We start from the raw sequence: 25,791 nt of genomic DNA on the forward strand, positions 1-25,791 counted from the left end.
GCAACTGCCTTGTTTCCAACCATTTGAAATTATGATAGTAATGAAAAATTAACTTTACAACCAGTCCTTGCACTTACAACTTTTGCAGGTCTGTAAAGCAAAAGAAAGCTCTTTGAAATAAGATTATAAGCTGCCAGTTGCAACTGTGGTCACAAAATGAGAACTATCTTGTATTTCATAATCCAATTAAAAGTGAAGGGTGAAAAATAAGGAAACAGAAAAGGGATGAGGAGACAGGATTGTTCTTTTTTTTTTCATCTCTTGCTGAGACCCGGGCCAGCCAACCAGCACTCCCTTGCAGCCTAGTTTCTTCTGACCATTTTGCATTTTTTTCCTGAAGGAGCTTCTGACACAGGAGTGGCTTTCACTTACTGGTATCCAACTGGAAAGAGCCTGTCTTCGCAATCAGAGAGGTCATTCAGGATGCCAAGACAGTCAATGCTCATTGACCCTACAGGGAAGTAGAAGAAAGGCTGAGCTACAGGAAAAGCAGTGGCGCGAGAGACCATCTATCCCAACCTCACTTCACCAAGGACTTACCAATCATCACATGGATGTTCTCTGGTTCCAAACCATTCAGAAACTTCCGCCTCAAGCTGATTCCTTCAAAATCCACAAAGACTCTTCTCAGGACCTCAAAGCCATTTTCTGGCACTATCTGCAAACAAACCCACACCAAAGTAAGTCATCTGGACAGAAAACAAATGAAGGGCAAGAAGAGAGGCCGGTGGCATAGGACGTACCTCCCCTTTGATCAGATCCTTGTGTCGTGAACAGTACACCTTCTTATCCTCCAAGAAGACACAATTTTTGGCCCGAGAACACATAAAATGGTAGTTACTGGTGCAAGTGGCCAGGCAGCAGCCGACTGTGGCACCCGACTTCTGGCAGAACTCACATCGCTGCAAGATTGGCATGTTACTCTGATTGTCAAACTGCACAAATACTGTACGGTTAAAATGAATGTTACACATAATATATCAGAGAACTCCTAATTGGTTCTTTTTGCCCTAGCTGTAAGCAAACAGAGCTACTGGTCCATTTTTTTAAACAAATTAAGCATATATTTAGGGTTACAACTTTATATTTCACTAATTTAAACATACCTTTAAGTCTATTTATTTAACCAAGCACCTGAGAAAAATCAACAACCGCTCTAAAGCAATCAGAAGGAATCGGCACTTAAGGGAGAGACTGAACCTCAGTTCAACTGCTTGGGGCAGCTGCACCTTAACTGCTGAAAAGCACCTTTTCACACCCCGGCCTGGCTGCCAAGAGGAGCCAATTCCACACAATGCAGACTCCTTTTTTGTGTTACTAGCATTAATGAAATAAAACAATAACATTGAACCAAGAGGTTTTTTTTCAGAAATTCTTTCAGAAGAAACCTTTTTCTTTTCTATAAATACTGATCTGTGATCTCCATAACTGAAATTGCAATACAAACGAGCTCCCTTGCTCTTGCAGTGGTCAAGGAGAGAAAGTGCGAAAGAGAACGCTCTACAGTCACACATCCTACCCACCAGCTGCTTCCCACGAATCACGGCCACGTGCACGTTCTTCAGAGAGCCATCCTCCTCCTCAAACACTTCAGCTGACCACAGGGCACAGTTCACGTGGGTCCACTCATTCTGACCAATATAAAGGAGACGGCCAGCATCCTATAGAAAAGCATACAGCCCACCAAAGGCATTTGTAGGCAGAAGTCCCACCCTGCTCAGGGAGGAAGTGCTGCTGAAGGAAAAGCTGATAAGCAGGGAGGGTCAGAAAAGGCCCATTATTTTGATCTCAATTCGAAGGTCTCGATCCTTTATAAACACTGCTAATGCACCTTCAGTTTGTGGCAAAATGATTAGCCCAAGATTCCTCTCACATATACAACTGCTAAGCCAGGTGTTCTCCATCCTCAATTTATGCCTATTCACATTTTTATTTCACCATGTAATTTTCCCTAATGTATGCTTTTGCATCAGTTTCTATTGTAACAAAATATCTGAATTTTATCCTGAGATTTTAGCAAATCTCTCCCAGCTCTGAGTCATCTGTAAAGAATGGAAAGAATCTTTTAATCAAATAATTTTTGAAAACCAGGCACTGTGAATTCTAGGCCTCTCTTCTAGGCATGAAAGCTGGCTAGCCAGATGATTTTGGGCCAGTCATTCTCTCTTAGTCAAACCCACCTCACAAGATTGTTGCTGTGGTGAAAATGCGAGACAGGTGTATTAAATATGTTTGCTGCTTTGAATTGACCAATTTTATAAGTGGGATAAAAATATAACAATCTCTTTTATAGCATTATCTGCTAACTGTGTTTGGTCAGCTTGCTCACCAAAGTCTCAGAGTGATTTAATCAAATGTTTTTAACTGACAAATGATATCACTCTAAGTTATGAAGATGACTCGAGATCAGTCTGCCAGGATTAGCTTAAGTAGACAGAGCAAGCAGGAGCACCTCAAGAGGGCTGAAATCAGAGTCTGGTAGCTACTTACATTGCCTCCATCATCACCGTACTTCAGGCAAAGACAGCACTGCCGGTTGTCTTCGACATCCGGAGGAGGGGAAAGTTCTGGGCTGTCGTCTTGGCTTCTGTCGGAACCTCAAAGCAAATGGAAAGAATTAATTCCCAATAAAGAATATGAGGAAGAAACATGGGACGGGACTAACTATGGGGAGCAATCGACCCAGTTGCAAAGGGCAGAGCAGCAAGAGCTTTTTCAAGCAAAGCAGTCTAAGCAACGACTCAAAGGATTTGGGGAGGGGGAAATGGGATGTATTTCATTCAGGCAGAAAGCAGACCACAAGGCTCCTCTCTGCTCCCCCAAAGCCTGTCTTCTGGGAGAACTTGCTACAGAGAAAAGGAGGCTCAATTTCTCACTGGATAAGGGTGAGGCAGGAAGATGCAGTGGCGTAGGCGAGTTTGGCTCTCCCGGCCCTTTGAATTTTGGAGCTGGAATTATTTTCTTCATCAGAGAGGGTTGCTGCTGAGCACAACGGTTTTCTTCACGTTCCTGCCACTGTGCATAGTTATGGTCAAGGGAGGGGGGCAGGACAGCATTAGGCAGCATTCCACTGCTAAAAGACAATAAGAGACACGGCCATAAGTCAGATGCAGCTCTCAACTTCCAAAGCCCTTCATCCCTTAGCTCCCTTCGGAGAAAGAACGATGCCAGAGGACTCCGGCTTCTGACGGTTGACCACAGTTGCTGCCAGAGAGACTATTTGGAAATCCATATGATTTCCAAGGGACAGCATTATGGTACCACCTCTGGTTAATGACAAAGAGTGACTTCAGGAAGCAGAACAATTACTTACTTTGCCGTGACTTTGTTTGGTTCCCAAAATCTTGATTTCTTTACATTGAACCACGGAAAAACTCGTTCCATTTGCTAAAGAGGAAAACCACAATTTGATAAGATTTAGCATTACTTTGCTTGGCATTAACCTTTTAAGAAAACTGCCATGGAGCTCAGCAAATTTATCAGAATGATGAACTTATGACAGGTTCAAAAACAGTTCCTTTGGAGAATCAGAGCTGCTCTGGGAACAAGGGCAACACCAACTTTCCTCAAGACAAGGGCAAAATACAGCCTACCCTCATGAAGAAGGACTTCATCACACTGTTGGCCTTCTTGAGTTCTGGCTGCCCTCCATCCGCATTGATAGCTGCTTGGATTATCTTAACAAGATCATCGCTGAACTCCAACTAGATGTGAAAAATAAGATCCACCTTGCTATGGTCCTTAAGGCATGCCTCACTACCTGCAGGAGCTGTAAACTCTTATGGCATTTTCATCGGGCAGCTCCCTGGCCCAACCATTGCTGGAGTCAAATGGGTGGCCTCCTCTTCACTCACAGGAGGGGAAACAGGGCAGCAGAGATCCAGCAACCATGCAAGAAGTGGCAACCAGATTGCGGCCTTTTAGTGCAGTGGCACAGCCTATTTTAACTCGGCTTCAATTTTTGCTTCATCCCAGCAGAAGTCCTGAAAGTGAGAGGGGCCAACTGCACTGAGACCTACCACAGAAGGATAGCCTCCATGGTCCATCTTCCTTTTCACGCCTTCTAGATCAAGTGGTGGCTGTTCTTCCTGCTTGCCAACCTCTGTAAGTATGGGAGGGTCTGGGCCTTTGGGAGAACTTTGAGAGGGTACACTTTCTTCTATTTCAGGATTCAAGTCAGGAGGTTTGGCTGCCTGGAGACAGAGAAGATGAGGGTAGAACATTTTCTGAAGAATTTTACAAACAATATGCTAATGCACAACATAGTAATCGAGAGGAGAGAGGTTATTTTCATACATTAAGAAAATTAGTAGCCCTGTCTCTTGGTCAACAGAGTTCTTCCACCTACCTTTCCACACATGCACACATAGTACATTAATACCTGACACAGTTTTAAACCTACAGCTCTTCCAATGATGCACAAGTATCCATTGCATTCAGCTACTTTGGAATAGAAAATCTGGGAATTCTTGCAGGGATTTGCTTGTAGGTGTGTTTGTGTGTGTGTGTGTGTGGGGGGGGGGAAAATCAAGAACCACCTCCTAAGACCTGATAGGACCTTGGAATGCAGCCGTGAGTTCCTAAAAAAGCTCGTTAGGGCAAAGCAATGTTTGTTCAGGATTCTTCCAACTTTAACTGATACAGGATAATGATTGCCATATGAATTGTGATAGTTAAGATACCAAATCTTCTGTTCTTAGCCTGTGACACTGACTTAAGACTAGTGATGATTAGCTAATTCTGCTGTTTTTCCTAGAAATTCTGCATTTTCAATAACCAACATCTCATAAATAGACTTAGAGAGACAGACAAACAGTTGGTTAGTTTGGGAAAGGAAAAAGGTAGATGTACCTGTCGATAACGCAGTAAGTGGCTAGTTGTTCTAGAATTCAGTAGGGCTGTCAAAACTTGCTTTAAAGAAAGCTGCAGCTCTTTCTCAAGGGCCAGCCGCCATTCAGGAGGATGCTGTTCAGTGCAATTAATGCAGGTGTAAGCCACGCTCTCTGGAAGGTTGGAGAGGATTTCATACATCTCATCTGAAGGAAGAAATGGTAATGGTTTTATGGGTGCCAGAAGGGTGTGTTTGTGCAGAGCAAGGAAAGAGGGATATGAGGATAAGGGCTTAACTCAATGCCCATGTATGTTCTGATGTCTCAGAATCGGGAGAATGTGGTGCCTGCCAACTCAGCCATCTTAAGCATGAGAGGAACATGCCTCGGTAGACATCTGGAGCGGGAGTATATACAGTCTGCTAGTTTATGTAGACTAACTCTACCCCAAACCATCTCACAGCATTTCCATTCACCTTCCAAGATTCAAGGTAAGTGCGATACTTTCTAAAACTGGCTCAGTACACAGCTTGACACGGTTACATTTCTGTTTGTGAGCATTAGAGGAATTTCTGGATACCAATCTTTGCTGCAGGGTTTCCCCACCTTTTTTTAAACCAGTGATCTGCAAAAGTAATCTAAGGGTGAAATCTGTTGACCGTAAATACTCTTCCTCACCAGAGAGGTTTTCACATTTGGCATGAACCCAGCGGTCACACTTCCCACACTGCATCATCTTGCTTTCATAGTCGTCGTCATCATAGCACTTGTCACAGAGGGGGCAGAAGTTCCCTGCAAGCAGCAGAAAACCATGAGCTGGGCCCAGACAGCCCGAGAGTCGGGACTAAGCAGGGGCTGGGGATGCCTCACAAAGCAAGAATGGCTGCTGGCAAGTACTGTCACTGACTGACGGGGGGAGACCCCTCTCAGTTCAGTGACTGAGTTCATACAGGCAAAATGGGGCTTATGGTGGCTTCTTTAACAAACCACCGTTAAAACAATGTTAAGTCTTAGTGTTATCTATGAAACAGGCAGTGTTCAATTCTATGTAGGAAGCTGTCTGCCTTCCCCGTTCTAAGGGAAAGATTGAAAAGCAACGATTTCCCCTCAAGTGGAATGGCTGCCAACCCTCCCAGGCTTTGGTCCTCAATAGCGTTCAGCTCTTTTGCACCTTTAGCGAAGAGTTTGGCACAATCGTGACACAAAGAGAAGTCGTGGGACCACTGTGCATCCCACCCTTTGCCTGGAGTTGTCGCCCCACAGCTCTTACAGCGAACACACTTGGTACAGATCTAGAAAGAGAGAAAGAAGCTTGGGCTTTTTTCAAGCATCACTCACTGAGAAATATCAATATATCTCTATTAAAAAGAGACACTATATTCAATAAAGAAATCACAACAGCAAAATAAAAAACCAATACAAAAGATATACTTGAGCATGTCCATTTTCCCAGGAATTTGTACAATCACAACCATTCTCCTTTCCCCACTTTCTTCTATTTTGTTAAAATGACCTTTTGTTTGAGTAACAAAGTCTGCCTAAGAAATACCCAGATTCCCCAGAGAAACATACCCACACTTTCTTCTTCTTTGTGGGCTTAGTTGGGTAGTTCGGTCCCAGGCACTCTGGGTGATAGCTGTTCCGGCACTTGTTGCACTCCAACAATTGCTATGGAATTGCAGAAAAAAGAAGTGGCATTGCACAAAGCCTGGACACAGCGTTTTAGGCTTCAAGAGGCCTCCTTCCAACGCAAGTGCACAACACCCTAAGTGCCAGTCCGCTTTCCAAAGAAAGAACCGGACAGGTGCCAGAAACCGAGGTGAGTTACCTTGGAGGCCTGATGCGGTCTCCCACATACATGGCAGAACTTGCAGCGACGGCAGCACCAGTTTTCCAACTGGTCTTCCAGGGGGCGTTCATTAACCTCTAAACAGAATTTGTGGAAAGGCTCACAGCAGACCTGGCAATATACAAACTACAAGCAAACAAACAAGTCAGCCAATCAGGCAGGCCTACTGCACCTCCTTCCCTCCCTCCCCCCCCCTCTCAGCTTAGCTCTGATGGATTTTGTAAGAATTTGGTTCTTAACTCAAGCAGCACTGCCTTGAACTGAAAGGCAAAGTACAAACTGAATGAATGAAGGAAGAAAGGAGTGACGGCATAATGGCTCCACCTATTAACATCCAAAGTACAGTGGTACCTCGGTACTCATTGACAAGACGTTCTGGGAGGTGCAATGAGTACCAAATTTTCCCCCATGGGAATAATGTAGTGAGTTACAAGACAGCTGACACTGACAAATTCCAGCTTGTGCATTGAGTACCAAACAAATGATGAGTACCAGGACATTTTTTTTGTGTCAAAATGCTCTGAGTACAAAATTCAATGAGTTTCAAAGCAACTGAGTACCAAAGTACCAGCGTAATACAAAATTGGGTCCATAAACAAAATCATCTGAAGATGCTTTCAGACTACATCCCAACTTGTCTGTGAGCAATTTCACTTCTACAGCAATCCCAGACTCTGCAACAAGCAAAAAATATGATGTATCAGGGCTTAGAAGGAACTGGCAGCAGTTGGACCAGTTTGTGGTTTCAGAGGCAAATACATTTTTAAATAAAAAATATTAAAACATGATTCTGCAAAAACAATGGATTATTTTGATGAAGGATTCAATTCCATCTATGTATTTCAAATTTACTTTAACAATGCAACTAAAAAACCCTCTCCCACATCCGGCTACCCTCTTACCTCCACGTTCCCGCTGCTGGCACACAGGAAGCAGACTACTCTGGGAGTTATCGGAATGGAGGTTAGGATACCCAAACCACCCATTTCCCAAACGCTTTCAGCTTCACAGTCCTCCTAAAAAGCAGAGAAGCAACACCTGCTGGAGATTGTTCTGCCAGTCCCTCAAGACTGCTTGCTTGGCAGTACAAAGTGGTGGGAAGGGAGGGAACTGTCCCTACTCTGTGGCCCAACTCCTGAGGGAGGAAGCCACACCCAAAGCTGCCTTGTTACCTTGAAGTCCACTCGGATCCTGTGGACCCCATCTGTCAGGGGCTTCTGCTTGGAAGGAGTGTTGTTGGATAAAGTGCTCAGGGTATTGAGCGGGCTATTCTCTGGCTTGCTGACTGGGAGGGGCTTCTCCTAGAAAGATGGGAGACACAATATTTCCTTTACTTCCCAAACTGGCTCAGAATATATTGAACACATAGGCGCCTTGCCTAGCCTGTGATAAGTGGCCAGTCTCAAGAGGCACCGCAAAATTCATGCTGAGTTATCACTACCATCTGACAAGGAACAATACTAGAGAAATATTACACTCATTTTTTTCTTAAAAGGCTAGAAATGCTAATATTTGGCATGTATGCATGCATACCCTCCAGGGGCCCAGACTCTACCTGGCTCTGGAGGGTGTGCACTACTAGGTTTGGACCCTCGGAAAGGGGTGAGATCAGGATCAGGCTTAGTAGGGCACAATCACAGAACACTTTTTGTCTTGAAACAAGATGAAGCATCAGGTTACCTTTTCTTTTGATTTCTGTTTCATTGGTAAGCTGGGACGTGGAATGATTTTCTTCTGTCTGTTTTGCTCAATGGCTAGAAAAAGTACAAACATACTTTGTAATAACCCAAGACTTGTCTCTTAAAGCATTTGGGACTTTGTTAAGGCAGAAAAGACACTATCTCCTTTTTGCTTCTAGAAACAAACCCTAACCCCTCCAGAATAAAGCTATACCCCAGCCCTTTCCCCACTTCCTATCTATTTCTTCTGCTTTAAGTACGGACCTAGATTAAACCAAAAGAAATAAGAGGAATGCACCATGGGCTTTGCTAAAGAAACGGGATGTGCTTATAGCAAACAGGCATACAGAAGGAGAAAAGGAACAAAGGATTACAAAAGAGAAAGGCAAGTCCCATTTGCCTGCTGCTTTCTCATATGGCTATTGATGTGTGCCCAAGAAAGCCCCTTTTTGCATGCAGTTGTTGAGCTGGGGCATTTTCTCCCTGTGGGAGGCAGTCTTACATCAGAGAGCGAGGCCCAACCAGTCTCTCCAGAGAGCAGATATGTTGGTCTTGGAGAGGCCAACATGCCTGTCAACACGAACCTGCTTCCAGGGATGGCGCTATTTTTTTCTTGAGTTCAGCCAGGACAGTTTTGGGGGCTTCCTTTTTGGGCGGGACCAAGCTAGGCAGCTGGATGGGGGACAGGGCAGGCGATGCTTGTTTGCCAGCTTTCCGGGTAGCAGAGGGAAGAGGCTGCTTGGGGTCCAGGATGGGTGGCAGCAGCTGCCCTTCCTCTATCTTTTCTTCACTGGCCTTCCGGGCTGGTTCGCTGCTTCTCTTGGAGGCCTGATCCTCTTTCCCCAAAGCCAGAGGAGAAGCTGCTGCTTTTTGCCCTGACTCCTCCTGAATCTTCCCCACATGGCTGTCTTTCTTTTCACCGGACTTGGATTTCTTCTCCTTTTTTTTCACAGCTGCAAAGTAGAAAAGCCCTTTTGATGGAAGTGTCACCCACATATGGAGCTGTTGTTCTGAAAACACCCGTGTCCTGTCCCTTCTTGCTCTCCCTCTCCAAAGGGCTTCCCACCTTTGGCTTGCTTCTGGAGATAGGCTTTCGATGGCATCCACTGCAGATTCTGGCACTTCCTCATCCTTCAGAAAGAGAAAAGAAAGAGATGGGAAGACACATTACTAAGCACTCTGCAGGAGATTCTGCTAGCAGGATCCTTGGTGCTCTCTGAGCTTGATGGTTTTCTTGCAGGTGTTTCATTACCCAAACTAGGTAACATCATCACTAATGTTGATGATGTTAACTAGTCGGGTCATGAAATGTCTGCAGGAAAATAACCAAGCTCAGAGAGCACCAAGAGCCCTCATTTCAACTCTGATCTACAAATATTATTCTCCTTTATTGGTCTTCTGCTAGCCTGGCCATTTCTGACTTGCAGACCTGGGGGGGGAGGGGGGGGAGAGGAGAGGAAGAGAACGATCCTGTAAAAAGAAATGCCCAGAAATTTTCAACCATCACCCCCCCAAGCTCCCAGGTAAGTCTGGCTATCTGAAGTGATTGACCTCAGCAGGTTATGCTTGGCAATATTAGTCTCTCAGCTGCAGTGAAAGGAATCTTATTTGAGATTCTGTCCAAAGGAGAGAAGAGCAGCATAAGTATTCCCATTCCCTGTCTGAGCTGACTGGCCAGGCAGCTCAAGTATGAGTAATGGGGGGACAGAGGAAGGATTCACCCAGGGGAGCTGCTTCCCCATTTCGCTTAGAGACAAAAACCAACATCAGCATGGCAAAAAGAGGCACTTGCACCAGGTATGGCAAAGATCTTTAACTGAGCTCCCCTTTGCACCGTCTGCACATGCCTGCTTCTTTACCACCATGGCCTGAGAAAGAAGTGCTTAGAACTCAGCTGCCATTTGATGAAAAATCCAGCCCAAAGCATGGGAAAGTCTGGACCCTTGGCATCTCCTCAGGGAGGGCGAAATCAGTGTTTTAGGGTATTCCCATCCCCCAGAAGAGTTGGTCATACGGAGGCCACAAATCCACACTTACTTGCAGCACTGCTTTTTTATGTTCCGCCCACCGAACTTCGGCTTATCCAGACAGTTTGTGCAGACGCCACAATCTTCTGGGACTTGGCAGCCTGGACACTGCCCACAGCGCCTTGACCGTCGGCCTTTCTTCACCGGAGGCTCCTGAGGGGCCTTGCTTCTGGTTACTGGCTTGATGGGCTTGATGGGAGGTGCCAGGGGCTCAGCGTCTTCTGAACCAGCAACAGAGGATTTGTCTGTCAAAAAGACCCCCGGTGATTAATTCAGCATCATCAATGGAGAGAAAAGTGACGATTGTGCTACTTGCACTTTTTCTAAAGGAGCACCGCAAAAGGGTCTATTCAGATTTTTGTAAAACTACCCTTCCATTTAGCTGTCTCTCTTACATTAATTTCTAATGCCCCTTGATATAAAGAAAAGAATGTAGTTATTTATCCAGATCAAAACATTCACCATCATTCCCCATGGAAGACAGTATCTTCTCCCGTTCTTCCCATGGTAAGGCACTCAGAGTGGGCATGTCATCTGGGAAGACTGCTCGCTTGCGGCCCAGGGCGACAGCTGCCCTCCTGCAGACATGCTTGATGCGTGGACCTCGTACAGAGGTCTCTGAGGAATCGCTCTCTTGACCCTAAATTCCAGCAGAGAAACAGATTGAATAGGTTGATGCAATCATCCTGCTATAAGCAACTCAATCCCAGTAGAGAGGCATGGCTGGCTGGCTTCTTGGCCTTCTCTAACATTATGTTTCCAAGTGGGTTCCCTTCCACAAGGCAGAGAGGCTTTGCCTAAAGCCAATCACTTGCAATTCTGCAAATATAAACACAAACTGCATCAAGGAGCTCAGGTTGAGTATGAGCTTATAGTGAGTATCTACTAGAAATAATACATAGCAACATCTACATATTGCAAGACACTTAGTAACTGTGTTGTATATAACAACCCAAGGGAGCTGGGATGGGCAGGAAGGAAAAAGAATGAAAAAAGAAAGAAAAAAAAAAACAAAACAAAACCTTCCCTGCAATAATTCAGAGCTCATCGCTTCCCTTGAGATGGAAGATCCAGGGTTACAAATGTTTTGAATTCAATTCCCCAAAGATGCTCTGGAGTGCAATGGGGTGGGAAAGTAGCGCCCATCCACAAGCATTAATACAGAGGCACAAGACACCTGGAAAGGCGAACTGCTATGTTCCATTCTGGTGCACGCCGACATTCCTTGCAGAGTCTTCGCAAGGAAAAAAAGACACAAGAAGCTTTAAGCAAACAGCTCACAGCATGCCAATGTTCGTCAGCAGTGGCAGTATAATAGCAAACATTTCCCGGTTCACAGCTTCCCTGGGCTTGCTTAGCGAGACCCAGGGACCAGTCGCACTTGCACCTTCTCAGGAAACTCCTGTCAACCATCATTGCTTCACCTATTCTGTCAGGGGAACACTAACTCTTATTGCCTGTGCTACCTCCCTTCTAATCCCACTATGTTTGGAAGATACCTGTCCTTTGGGCTGATCCACCTGTTTGAGGGACTTGCTCTTCTCAATCTTATAGAGCTGAGCCTTAGCTTTCTTCAGGAGACTGGCCACCCTCTTGTCAGCCATTGGAAGCTTATCAGCATGAGCCAATACTGAGCTGATGGAGGAATGTTTCACAATGCCAACTGAGGCAGCAGGAAGACGCAAAGGTTCTTCCTTTTCTGCAGACGAGGCTTCCAGGCCAAGGTCCAGATTTGATTTCTCCAAGCCCCCTCGGCTTTTCTTGGGTAACTTGGTCTTTATGCTAACTGAGTCCACAAGAACTACCGCAGGGACAACTGCTGCTGGATCAGCGGCAGTTAGTTTCCTCCGTCCTGTAGGTTTTTTGGCAAAAGATGAGGTTGCTACATCTTCACTCACAAGAACCTTTCCTTTAGAACCTCGAGTTGGCGGGAATAAAGCAGAGCTGCTCTGAATTTCTGAAGCCTTCTTCTTCTTCTTCTTCTTCTCCTCCTCTTTCCTCGATTCACGTTTGTTTTCTTTCTCCCTATCTCTATCTCTTTCTCGGCTCTTCTCCTTCTCAGGACTGTTGTCCCTTTCTTTGTCTTTGGACAGCTCCTCGGTGGCTTTGTCTTTGCTTCTGGTCCTCTCTGTGTGGGGACTTGGTGCGAACCAAGGAAAAAGGGAAGCAGTGCCACCCGATGAGAATGGCTGGGCAGGAAGGTTTGTCTGTTTCCTTGGCCTCTGACCTTTCTCTGCTGCTTCCCCAGTCTGGGACAGGGAATGTGAAGGGAAAGTGAACGTGGTGGCGTTTAAGGCACTAGTGGTAAGGGAGCCTACAGAAATGCTAGTTAGGGAAGAAGAGACGGAGGCTGGAGGGAGTGTGGGCAGCTCAGAGGTGCCGAGTCTTCCGCTTCTTGTCCTCATGGAGTGCGAAGGAGATCTCGATTCAGATCGGATTGGGCTGAAAACTCGCCTCTTCCGTTTTCTTGAAGAAGCTGCTGCTGTGGCGCTTCCCGCAGCACTTCGACTAATCGAAGGGGGCAACGTGACAGACTCAAAGATGCGTGAGTGTGCCTCACTGGGAGTGAATCTTGGGGCTCGCAACAGGGGGCTTCTCTTATGCAGATCAAATCTTGTTCCAGAATGAAGAGGAGAAAATAAGTGGGTGGGAGCTGTGGCCCCTGGAGGGGTAAAGCTGGCCGCGGCAGCAGCAAAACCCACGTCTTCTGGGGTCAGGGGCGGCGGCCGGAAGTTATCAAAAACCGGCTTGCGGATAAGACCTTCTTTGGCATACTTGGCAGAGGAGAAGTACTGGGGCTCCGAGCGGGAGGGCTTCAGGGAAGTCCAACGAAAGGTCGGTTCTCGGAGGATTGACTTCCGCTTCTCTTGCACAGGAGCAGCAGAAGAAGATGGCAAGAAGGGTGATGCCAAGGGAATGGTGGGAGGCATGAGCCAGGGCGCATGGTCAGAGATGCCTGCTGCTGGCTGCAGGGGGGGAGGCGGGGTGAGCAATGGGGGGGGAGGTGAAGAAGAAGAAGGAGAAGACTGTTGTTGAGATACGCTTTGGAGGCTGGGCACCTTCTTAGCTGCTTTGGGGGCAAAAGTCTTCTCTGCCATTGAAAACCTCCTCCTCCTCCTCCTCCTCTGCTCAGCACCCTCGTTCCCAGGGGAGGTGGATGCTGGCAGGGACGGGTGGACTTCTGAAGTATCAATGCATTCTTCCGAGAGAGCCTGCATCTCTTCAGAAGCCTGTGAATCTGTGGATGTATCAACACTTGGACTGCTAGACCGTGAGGAATCTGAAGACAGCTGGGAGGAGTGCTGAGATGCGACACTGGACTTCTCGCTGGACTCGCAAGAGGTAGCACTGAAGCGGCTATTTGGGGTAGACTCTAAGCGTCCTATTTTAATTGGCGGGTCATAATCTTCATCTTCAATGAAACGCTTGGGAGTCTTAATTATTCGTGAAGAGATGGCACTCACTACAGGCATAATGAACTGCCGAATGTTCTTGAGCTGAGTCCTCCCCTTCCGGCCCTGAAGCTTTGCTGCTTCTTTCTCCATTTTCTTTTGAGCTCCTTTTTTTGCCTTCTGCAAGAGCTGCTTGGCAATTGTGGCATCTGTCCTCTTGCAAGAAGGAATCATCCTTACTGGTCTGCGAGGGCTCTGTCTGACTGTTGGCTTTTCATCTTTGGGGAGAGATGGTACACCCTCTCTCTCCTTTCGTGCCCTCTGGACTTTCTCCAACTGGGAACATACGAGAGCTGGCATAGTCTTCAAGCGATCAGAAGATGGTGGCCTCCCTCTCCTGCGGGCAATCTGAATCCCTTTCCTCCCAATCTGGAGTTTCCCGGATTTGAACTGAGACTTCAGTGGAGAGAGTTTGCCTGTTCTTAATTTCTTAATTTTTGCAGCATGCTGAAAGGTAGCTGAAGGAGCCCGCTTTATTTTCTTTACTTTCTCTTTTTCTTCCTTCCCTCCTTTCTGAGCATCTGGAATGCACTCTTTATGGCTGATCTTGAATTTCACACTGGTTAGAGCAGGAGGTCTCCCTCGACGTTTTTCTCCACTTTTAAATTCTTTCCTTTTTATTTTTTCCATGGATGTAGGTTCTGGCTTGCTTAAAAGTGAATATATTGGTAAGGACTCTGGTAGAGCAGCTGGACTTCGGTCTGAACCGTTCCGAGGTCTCCCACGAGGTTTACGTGCACTAGCTTTGACTGAGACTGCAGAAAAAGAACAAAAATTGGTACATTAAACAGGGAAATCCTTGTTTTCAGCCATGGCACAAAATGAAAACAAGAATAAGGTAAGAAAAGAAAAGAAAAGAAAAGAGGAAGGAAGGATCCAATATTTTATAGTTTTAAGAGTAGGTCAATTTCTGAATTCTACATAAATAGGCTTAGTATGCATATTTAGATGACTAATTTTATAATGCTAGGAGAATTTAGTCAATCAGTTTACCAGGACATAAACTGAGTCACAAATCTACAATGGCTGGACTTGGGACAGAAGAAGCTATCCTGAATCTTTTCCTGTTGGGTTATGAATTGCCTTAGGAGCTCAGCAGCAAGGGATGCTGGATTTAATAATTCCCAGCTACATTCACTAGCCATAGGTCAAGACAGAAACCACATATTGGAATTTAAATTTCATTTCTTTTTCATCAGGACGGTCAAAGCAGGCTTTAATAATAGATGGCATTTCTATTAGTGGGCTTTTTCATAGATGTCTTGAAATGTACATAACGCCCAGGGCATCAATGGGAAGAACATAGTGTACAGTGAGAATGCTTAAAAAAAAATTAATGAACTTCCAAAGGATTATATGTAGGCTAACAGACTGAGTCATATCATTCAGGCAATCGTGTCACAGGAATATTTTACCCATTATAAAATGGAATCTTAGTTATGGAATCTTAGCCTAATCTAAAAAAAAAAAAAAAAAAAAAAAGCTGGAGAAAGCCACTGAAGCATTTCCCCATGATTCCCAACCTGGCAGCAGAAAACTCCTTTTTTGAAAAGGACCGACTACAGCAGATGTCCCCAACCTTTTGGGTGCCAGGGACCGGTTCCGTGGGGAGAGGTTTTTTCACAAACCAGAGGGGTGTGGTTTGGTGTGCTGCCTGCATCTTGTGGATGGGCCTTTGCTTGTTTGTGTGAACCAGTTGCTGGCATGCCGCGGCCCAGTACTGGTCCACGGATCAGGAGTTGGGGATCCTTGCACTACAGCAGCCAAGACACCCCTTACACTCTCTATGATATTAACAAAGTCTTGTCAATATTCTCCTGGTGTAAAATGGTGTGGAGAATCTGTATCCCTCAAATAATAATTTTTGATTCCATTAATGTGATAATACAAGAATCTGATTGGGCCATTAATAGTTTAAGTGTATTGGGCAACTGTGTTTTCTAAGTCATGATTTACTGGCCACCATATTGTGTGGCATTGTTGAATTTACTTGCATGCTGAGAAGTGTTGTTTTGATATGAGAAGTAAGGTGGCTTTTACTTGTATTTTAATATATTATTGGACTTATTGTATGCCACCAAGTTTCTTCTTGGAGTTGGACAACAAAATTAATGAAATCAACAGCTACTTTTTAGCAACTCATTATTGAAAAAAGCTATGACTTAGTATATTATACGAGGCTGGCAAATACAAATTTCAGGTTTTGTCACTCAATAAACATTCTTTAGATCAGCCACATCTAAAACCCATAAAAGCAAATCCCACTGAATATGATTCAGATTGTAGTTGGTTGGATTTACCTGCAAGGGACTTGGGGGAATTGGTTCCTTTGGCCTCATCATCTGAACCAAAACCTAGAAACTGCTCATCCTGCAGAAAGAGGGAGAGAGATGTTTAAGTAAAAGCTATAGTGAAAACAAAAGGGGGTTAAAATTCATTAACAACCTATTTTATATGGCATCTACTGGAAGAGAGGCCACCAATGGAAATACATCTCATAAAGCCCAAAAGACAGCCTGGATCTGCCTCGGGCTATGGAATTTCCCTGAATGCCTGTAGAAAATCAAGAATCTTAAAGATTACCGGAATATGGAAGACAGAGACTACACTTTTTTCTCCGACAGGCATCAATCGTTTTCTAGAATTGATTTTTTTTTAATTACCACTGATCTTTTTTCTAGGGTTAAGAATGCTAAGATTTTTCCTAGGACATTGTCGGATCACAGTCCTGTATGGTTGGAGTTACGTGCTGAAGAGGGGAATAGAAGACCTTGGAGGTTGAATGAGAACTTATTTAGATATGAGGGGATTTTGCAGAAACGTAGAGAATATTTGAAGGAATTTTTTGTTTTGAATATGTATAAGGGTACTTCAATGGCTATGGTCTGGGATGCTAGTAAAGCGTACATGAGAGGGGTCTTGATCCATTTGAATAATGCATATAGGCGCAAACAGGCGAAAAAACGTGAAGAGTTGGAAGAAGAGATTAAAGTGAAAGAGAAGGCTTTTATTTTGAATCCATTGGATAATAGGTTAAAGGTTTCTATAAATATGCTTAAGGAGCAATTTAATATGTTAATGGCAGATCAGACTGCACTTAATTTAAGTTATATGAAACACAATACATTTTGCAATGCAAATAAGCCTGGTAGGTGGCTGGCTTACCAATTACGGAAGAAACAGAAGTCAAGGGTTATAGAGAAAATAGATTATAAAGGTAAAGAAGTTTATCAACAAAATTTGATTAAAAGGAGTTTAGATTTTTATACAAAGTTATATGCTAGTGAAAATATACAAGTTTTAGACATAGATAAATACTTACAAACAGCAAACTTTCCTATACTTTCAAATGACCAACGAGCTGAGATGAATGGCTTAATTACTTCTGAGGAAATTATTTTAGCAATCAAACAACTGAAGGTTGGTAAAGCTCCTGGTACAGATGGACTGACAGCAATTTATTATAAAATGTTATCTGAAGAATGATAGAACCATTAAAGGAACTTTTTAATAGTATTTTTTCAGGAGCAGAAGTACCTCCATCTTGGAGGGCTTTTATATCGTTGATTCCAAAGGAGGATCAAGATCTTACCCAGCCCAAGAATTATAGACCTATATCTCTTTTGAATACAGATTATAAGATTTTTTTCGAAGATATTGGCAAATAGATTAATGCTTGTTTTGAAACAAGTGATTCATAGTGATCAATCTGGATTTATAACTGGAAGATGTATGAAATATAATGTAAGACAAATTGTTAATTTAATTGAGTATTTGGATAAGAATCCCTGCAGCTTTGATATTCTTAGATGCTGAAAAAGCCTTCGATCAGTTAAATTGGCAATTTTTATTGAGAGTTGTAGAGAAAATGAACTTTGGGGATAAATTTTTATATGCTCTTAAGGCTATATACCAACAGCAATCGGCTCAAATTATAGTTAATGGGGGATTAACAGAGGTATTTAAAATTGAAAAGAGTACAAGACAGGGGGTCCATTATCCCCATTGTTTTAACAATGGAAATTTCATTAATTAAAATTTGTGAATCAACTATAATAAAGGGAATAAAAATAAACAAAAATGATTATATATTGAGAGCTTTTGCTGATGATCTGGTTGTGACCTTATCTCAACCGACTCAGGCGGTTATGGATTTAGTAGAAATTATAACTCAATATGGGAAAGTTTCTGGTTTTAAGGTAAATAATAATAAGACTAAAATAATAACGAAAAATATGACTATGATGGAAAAGGAAATGCTAACTAAGTTAACAGGTTTTGAAATAGTGAAAAAAGTTAAATATTTGGGAGTATATATTACAGCTTCTAATGTAAAATTGTATAAGAATAATTATGAGGCATTATGGGCAAAAGTGCAAAAGGACTTAAATGACTGGAAAAAGTTACAATTATCTTTGCTGGGGAGAATTTCAGTGATTAAAATGAATGTTCTACCAAAATTTCTTTTTTTGTTTCAAATGATACCTATTTTAAAAAAAGATGCTACTTTAGATGAATGGCAGAAGGGTATTTTTTTTTATTGAAAATTTTTAAGTTTTACAAGACAATTCCCTTTCCCAAACCCTCCCAACCCTCCCCCGACCTTCCCAGAGCTGAATACAGGCTTAATTAATTTTTTTTAAAAAGGATCTTAAAACACATATAAATCATAAGCAAATCTAAATACATTAATTAAACAAATTATAAAATAGTTAACAACTATATATATAAAAAAATACAAGAAGAAACAGAAAAAGAAAAAGAAAAGATCAAATAAATATAAAAATAAAAGAAAAAGAAAATTAAAAAAAAATGTCTATAAAATATCTTAAGTTTTAAATATAAATTATTCAAAAACTAAGTAATATTTTTTATATCCAACTTATATTGTATGAAATCTATCCATTTTTTCCATACCAGAAAGTATTTCTCTTGCGATTGATCTTTCAAGAAAGCCGAAATCTTTGCCATTTCCGCCAAATAAGAAACTTTAAGAAACCACTCTTGCAAAGTAGGCAAAGATTCCTTCTTCCAACATTGCCCTACTAACAACCTGGCCACTGTAATTAAATTTAACATCAATATAGTCTCTTTACTATCACAATCAGAAACAATACCTAACAAAAACAATTGTGGGGTAAATTTTACCCTTCTTCTGAAAATTCTTTGGATATTCCACCATATCTTAATCCAAAAAGCTTTTATATTTTTACATAACCACCAGATATGATAATAAGTAGCATCCAAACATCCACATCTCCAACATTTAGGCTGCAAGTCAGGATACATACGAGACATTTTTTGTGGATCAAGGTGCCATCTATAAAATATTTTATAAAAATTTTCCCTTAAATTTTGGGCTTGTGTAAATTTAACATTCCTCACCCAAATAATTTCCCAGGTATCTAATGGAACCGGTTCATCAAAATTTTGTGCCCATTTAACCATACATTCTTTAACTAATTCAATGGCAGAAGGGTATTAACAAATTTATTTGGGCAGGGAAAAAACCAAGAGTTAATTTTAAGATTATACAAGATGCACGTGAAAGAAGAGGACTTAAGGCGCCTAATCTAAAACTGTATTATGATGCGGTGGCTTTAACATTGGTTAGTGATTGGCTTAATTTAACAAATAAGAATATACTTTTTCTTGAGGGATGGGATTTATTATATTGATGGCATGCATATTTAATTTATAATAAAAAAGTAGATCAGGTTTTTAAATCTCATATTTTGAGAAATGCTTTATTACGTGTCTGGAAGAAGTATTATTATAGGTTAAATTATAAAATTCCAATTTGGGGGATTCCTGGACACGTGATAGAAGGGGTATCTAGGGGTGTGAATCTGGATTGGATTTCTTATAAGGAATTACTCAATCTGGTAGGGAAGGATTGGCAATTAAAATCTTTAGCTGAGTTGAAGCAAGAAAATATTGTTTACTCTTGGTTTCAGTATAATCAATCAATTGCTAGTTAGGTGGAGTCTAGAGCAAAAGGTTGGCATTACTTTAGAGGGTGTGAATTTGATAAAACAGATTAAAGATCAAACTCGAGCCCATATAAAGAGAATTTATATCTTAATAGAATTGGATTCTGAAACGGAGTTAGTTAAAGATTGTATGGTAAAATGGGCACAAAATATTCAAGAGCCGATTCTATTGGACACATGGGAGACAATTTGGGTTAGAAATGTAAAATTTACTCAAGCTCAAAATTTGAGAGAAAATTTTTATAAAATGTTTTATAGGTGGCATTTGGACCCCCAAAAGTTGTCCTGTATGTATCCTAATTTGCAGCCCAAATGTTGGAGATGTGGTAGTTTGGACACAACTTACTTTCATATTTGGTGGACTTGTACAAATATAAAAGCTTTTTGGATTAAAATTTGGTGGAACATTCCAAATATTTTTAAAAGAAAGATAAAGTTTACTCCCCAATTATTTTTGTTGGTATTATTGTAGATTTTGATGTTAAAGAAATTAATTTGATGTTGAATTTAGTAACAGCAGCAAGGTTGTTGGTAGGGCAATATTGGAAGAAAAATTCCTTGCCGACTATAGAAGAATGGACTCTTAAGGTGTCAAATTTAGCAGAAATGGCAAAAATTTCAGCTTATTTGAAGGATCATTCACAAGAGAGATATATTTCGGTTTGGAGAAGATGGATAGATTATATTCAGAATAAATATGGGACTAAAAAGTTCCATTTACTTTATGAATACATTTTAGAATATTATTATTGTTATTAATAGTTTATTACAGTGAAATTTTTATTATATTGTATTGTTTATGAATTAGGATTTTAATTTGTTTATATGATCAAGTTTATTTGCAAATTGCTTATTCTGTGTCAAAGGGGAGTTAAAGCGCATTATATTTGTTTATTTATATAGTTGGTTAATGTTAGTTAGATTATGATTATTAGATTTGTTACCCTGTATTCAGCTCTGGGAAGTGGGGGAGGGGGAGGGGAGGGGGTGGGTTTTGGGGTATATTTTGTAATTTTTGTAAAACTTTTTAATAATAATAAAAAAAGGAATCTTAAAGATTATCTTCCAGAAAAAAATTTGCTTCCCTTTGCAACCTCTTTAAAGAGCCATTTCTTCAAAAACTGCTGTTTTGGAACCTATAAATAGAAGGCTGTCTTCACAGCAATGATTTGCAACATCTAGCTACAAATAGCTCCATTAATTCCACCCCTTGGGTGTCATCCCACAGGACTAAACAGGACCTCCATGTTAAAGGAAAGCAGTCTGGGTTAGGGCAGAAGCAACAGCCAGCCGCCTCCTGCTGTGCCGACCGGGCTGTTACTGCAGGGTGAGGAGTTCACCTTGGTGTGAAGCTGAAAAGTCACCAACTCTGTGCTCCCTTGTTGTGCTGCTTCTGTCATTAGAGCCCATGCCGAGCCACATTTTCCAGCTTTCTAGAACTAAAAATGGCTGGACCTGGCCCAGGGTCTCTCTGGAGCAGACTGCTACACCTGACAGGCATACCAACCTCCTTTGCACAAGAGCTTCTGGCAAAACAGTCAGTCCCCCAGTTTTGCTCCTGCTGTGCCAGGAACCGTAGGCTTTGCCTATTTCCCCCAAAACCTCTTGTCCTCTCTTAACGAATACCAATCCTGCCCCAGCTCATGCACTTCCAGGACCCCCTCCCCACTTACAAAGAGAAATCAGCCATTCTGAGAAGCAGCAGCTCAGGAAAAGAGCTGGAAAAGCTGCCTTTCCCTATTTTTCTGTGCCATTTGAGCCCTCACCGCAGAGGAATCAAAGAGATTGATTTGGGACATTAACCTGCAAGACCACCATTACGAGATTTAGCTTTGTGTGTGAGGGAGAGAAAGAGGGAGAGCAGGATATGCATGAAGCATGCCTCCTCTGACAGAAAGGAAAGGGGGGCTCATGCTCCAAGCTCAGCTCCTTTGGCTCTGGAATGCCGGGAAAGGCAGTTTTGCACACAGTACTCCAGAGCACAGCTCTGCCAGCCCCTCCCTTTGCCCACGTGGGCCTCCCTGCAAGAAGTAAACAATCTTTGGCTGAGGATGGGCAGAGATTCTGGCAAGCTGGCAGAAGGAGCAGTGCCTTCACATCTCTAGCAAGCATGTGGTCGGTGGGGGTAAGCAAGCAGAGAGGTTTAGTCAGGCCACCAAAAGCTTCATTCTCCAAAACCTGCACTTCTCTTTCCAGGAAGCCAAATGTTATCAGCCTAAGAAATTCTCAAAGAAACTAGAGCTTCTGAAGGTCAAAGGCTGCAAATCCTCCAGTACTTCAACAACTCTTTGAGTCAGGACCCTGCACTCCTTTTGTGTGGCACAGCTGGACGAAGGGTGGCGGGAGGCACAGAGCACAGCAAAAGCTATAGAGCACGGGTGTCAAACTTGCTGCGTCACGTGATGCGTCAAAATGTATCACAACTTTTTTTGCATTGCCGGAGCTGGGGTGGGTGTGGCCTCCATGTGATGCAACCGGCCCATGGGCCAGCAGTTTGAAATCCCTGCTGTAGAGTCCCAACAATTAGCAATTCAACCCCAGGATTTAGGCCTCCAAGCTCCCAAGCTTTCCACTTTCCTTCCCAGCCCAACAACCAACAAGTTAGAGCACTTTCCCTCGGGATTTACTGCATCCTGATGTAATCGCCAAGGATGTCAAGCACAGTGGGAGAACAGGAGAACAGAAATGGACAGCCAACTCTGCTCCTTCAACCCCTGTGCTCACTTTGCCCACTCTTTCTCCAGGCTTTCCCACTGGCACTGTCCCACCTCCCGATACTGCCACCCTGGCGGTTCTGTGGAAGCCAAGACCAGCCAAGGATGTGAAGGTCTTTCTTTCAGAGAAGTCCCAAATTCAGGTGTAACTTTATGAAAAAAGGGGCTTGGTGATTATCCTCTTTGTCACTACTTTAAAAGTAATAAAAATAAATAAATACAGAGATAAAAAATGAAAAATAGGGCTTGTGCCACAATTCAGAGTATTTGTAAAACATCCATTCAAACTGGTTGTGGTATTGGCAGGTCCCATGGAGCATGCACTCCCTCCCTTTCTCTCTCTTCCACGTACCAGTATATATATATTACAGCCAGCCAGAAGAAGCATTTGAGGGGGGGGGGACTGGGGTGGAGTGGGATGGGGAAAAAAATGTCAAAAACAGAAAAGCCCTCCACTCACATTTGCCCACCCAAATTAGATCTAGCTGAGATCTAGCTTTCTTAATTGTTACATTTATTTTCCAAGGCCAAGTGCTCAATTATGTAAAATCAAAATTGTGACTTTTGTAGCCTGGTATAATGTACTTTATTCAATAATTGCAACATATGGTTTGAGGCCTAAAGACTTACAGCCATGGGGTAGCTTGGCTGACTTAAGCAGGGCTGAAACTGTCTAGTCCAATGATGGCGAACCTTTTAGAGACCGAGTGCCCAAACTGCAACCCAAAACCCACCTATGTATCGCTGGGTGCCAGGTGGGCGTGGCCCACTGGGTGGCCGTGGTGCTCATGGCAGATTGGGTGGGTGTGATCATCTCAATGTTGCTCATGGGGGGGGATGCCTGTGGGGGCCGGGCAGGGTTGGGGGAGATCCAGGGGGTCTCTGGCAGGTGGGGCGGTGGGCAGGAGGCTTGTCCTGCGGGGTGAGGCAAGGCAAGGCAGAGCAGGGGTGCCATTGTCACATGGCAAGGTGAGGCAGGGGCCGGGGTGGCTGCTGCCTGACACCATCGGCCCCCGCACACAGAGGCTAGCGGGTGCATAGGTGCTGGGATGCATCCGGCCACATGGGACCTCGGCCAGTTAGCGGGCGGTTGGTTGAAGAGGGACGGTTGCCATCTCTGGGGCATGGCGCACATGCCCATAGAGAGGGCTCTGAGTGCCGCCTCTGGCACACGTGCCATAGGTTCGCCACCACTGTTCTAGTCCTTGAATGGAAACACTAGGGCAATACTGAAAGTTGAAAAAAAATTGAAGATGATAAGTCTATATTTTTGCCTCCACAGCTAATCAGTGCATGTTACTACTCACATGTAGATTACATACTGATATAGCACTGAAAGTTAGATGCAGCATCTCTGGCAAGCTGGACAAATACTATTCCAATTTACAAAGTTGTTACTTGAGGTATACTTGTTCCTTCTAAAATTTCTATTTAAATAGTCTGTTGAACCATCTCAACAATCTCAATTTCCATCCATCAGAGAGCATTGGCAGAGAACATATTTCTAGCTTAATGAAGATACTTTGATAATACATTCTCTTGGGATTCTAAGAATTAACACTATGAGGTTCTTCGGTATAACAGAGAATCAGGTAAAAATACATTAGCCCAAAATCAAAATTATGTTTTTGTAGGAAACCAGACTATATTGCCAGTAGATCAAAGGAAATTTAACTGAACTAATTCAGTACTGATTTTCAAGTTCTTGAAGCTTTCAGGCAGAAATCTGGCTCAAAGAAGATTCATGGATCTTATGTGCCCCAGCATGTTCGCAGAAGTGCAGTGGGAACTCTTCAAGGGTTCCCCCCCCCCAAAATAGGGCAACTTCTACAACTTTTACATTTTTTGAAGTCAAATACCTAGCATATGTTTTATATGGAGCCCACTTTTTTGTAACTTCATCCCCTCGTGGAACTTGAATAATCAAAACACCTAAGGGCTGCTTTGCTGCCCTATTTCTGAAGAGAGGTATGGTGAAGGTCTATTGTCCTTCTTCTCCACCGGATTCGTGGGAAATATCTGTAGTGAAGATATTGACTGTATTGAAGCTTATCTTCTGCCTGTTTACTCCCATTTCTATTAGCAAAAAGCAAATACAAAAAGGCCTATACCAGTGATGGTGAACCTTTTAGAGATCGAGTGCCCAAACTGCAACCCAAAACCCACTTATTTATCGCAAAGTGCCAGGGCCGCATCAACATTGTGGTGCCCTCAGGGGGTGCGGGATGGGTGGGTGTGGCTGTGATGGTCACAACAGACCGAGTGGGCGTGGCCACCTTGATGTTGCTCATGGGCGGGACACCTGTGGGGGCTGGGCAGGATTGGGGGAGATCCAGGGGATCTCTGGTGGGTGGGGTGGTGGGCAGGAGTCTCGTCCTGCGGGGTGAGGCAGGGGGTAGGGCAGGGGTGCCATTGCTGTGGGGCAAGGCAAGGCATGGGCGGCTGCTGCCTGACACCATCAGCCCCCGCACATAGAGGCCAGCTAGTGCATGGGAGCATGCTCAACCACCTCTACTTGAGCTTGCTAGCCAGCTGCTTCGCCTCCTTTGTGCTGGATGGGGCTGCCACTCCGGGTGACAGCAGCAGCCTAATGGACCTGCACAAGCTGGCGGCGGCAGGTGTGCCCACAGAGAGGGCTCTGAGTGCCGCCTCTGGCACGCGTACCATAGGTTTGCCATCACTGGCTATACTTCCGCCCAGCTGGCTTAACAGGAAAATATAGAAGGATCCCTTTTATGGACCATTTGGGTCCGGGCAACGATGGTCAAGCAGAAACTATGAAATGCGTTTTTCTCCACTGAACATACTAAAAAAAACTTAAAGCTCCTTCACGCATCCAGTACTCAAAAGCGTACCACCAGGATGTACAAATCAATTCTATAACTATCTATTCCTTTCAACATATAAAATAGGACAACTGACCTCTAATAATTTAAATTGGACTAGAGACATGCTATATTCATATTCTGATTTTTAACACCTGATTTTATTATTGTAAACTGTTAAAACTTATAACTGTGATTATCAGAGGAGAATTTAGTGTCAATTCAAATAAGCATTTAACAGCCTCAAAATTATTTGAAATGATAAAAGACTTGAACATGGCAGAATAATCTGTCAAATATGAGACTGAATTTGTATCTCACAAGCACATGCTTTTAAAAATATCAATTTGCTAAAGAACTTATTTTGAAGTATTTGAAAGAATACAGCCAAAGTTTAGTTTGCAGACACATCACAAGCTAACA

The 25,791-nt window shown here is 43.2% G+C and overlaps 1 protein-coding gene across 5 annotated transcripts in view; it reads right to left on the bottom strand.

Annotated features, from left to right (window-relative positions):
- Window positions 1-25,791, bottom strand: part of KMT2A (lysine methyltransferase 2A) — a 43,991-nt gene that overhangs the window by 12,659 nt on the left and 5,541 nt on the right. For 2 of the 5 annotated variants that reach the window (XM_039341763.1, XM_039341762.1), the window contains exons 2-24: window positions 16,137-16,206; window positions 11,884-14,591; window positions 10,847-11,024; window positions 10,395-10,629; window positions 9,424-9,488; window positions 8,942-9,310; window positions 8,359-8,432; window positions 7,851-7,979; window positions 7,581-7,694; window positions 6,658-6,804; window positions 6,402-6,497; window positions 6,001-6,121; window positions 5,508-5,621; window positions 4,852-5,036; window positions 4,020-4,193; window positions 3,594-3,704; window positions 3,314-3,387; window positions 2,877-3,073; window positions 2,491-2,597; window positions 1,524-1,661; window positions 744-902; window positions 541-658; window positions 373-451 (exon numbers count right to left, since the gene is read on the bottom strand). In XM_039341763.1, the coding sequence (XP_039197697.1) occupies window positions 373-451; window positions 541-658; window positions 744-902; window positions 1,524-1,661; window positions 2,491-2,597; window positions 2,877-3,073; window positions 3,314-3,387; window positions 3,594-3,704; window positions 4,020-4,193; window positions 4,852-5,036; window positions 5,508-5,621; window positions 6,001-6,121; window positions 6,402-6,497; window positions 6,658-6,804; window positions 7,581-7,694; window positions 7,851-7,979; window positions 8,359-8,432; window positions 8,942-9,310; window positions 9,424-9,488; window positions 10,395-10,629; window positions 10,847-11,024; window positions 11,884-14,591; window positions 16,137-16,206 (5,762 nt within the window). The other 3 variants (XM_039341761.1, XM_039341760.1, XM_039341765.1) reach the window with 2 other exon arrangements.

The sequence above is a fragment of the Crotalus tigris genome, unplaced genomic scaffold (genome assembly GCF_016545835.1).
Source record: "Crotalus tigris isolate CLP2741 ecotype Arizona unplaced genomic scaffold, ASM1654583v1 scf7180000017771.5222438, whole genome shotgun sequence".
NCBI lineage: Eukaryota > Metazoa > Chordata > Lepidosauria > Squamata > Viperidae > Crotalus > Crotalus tigris.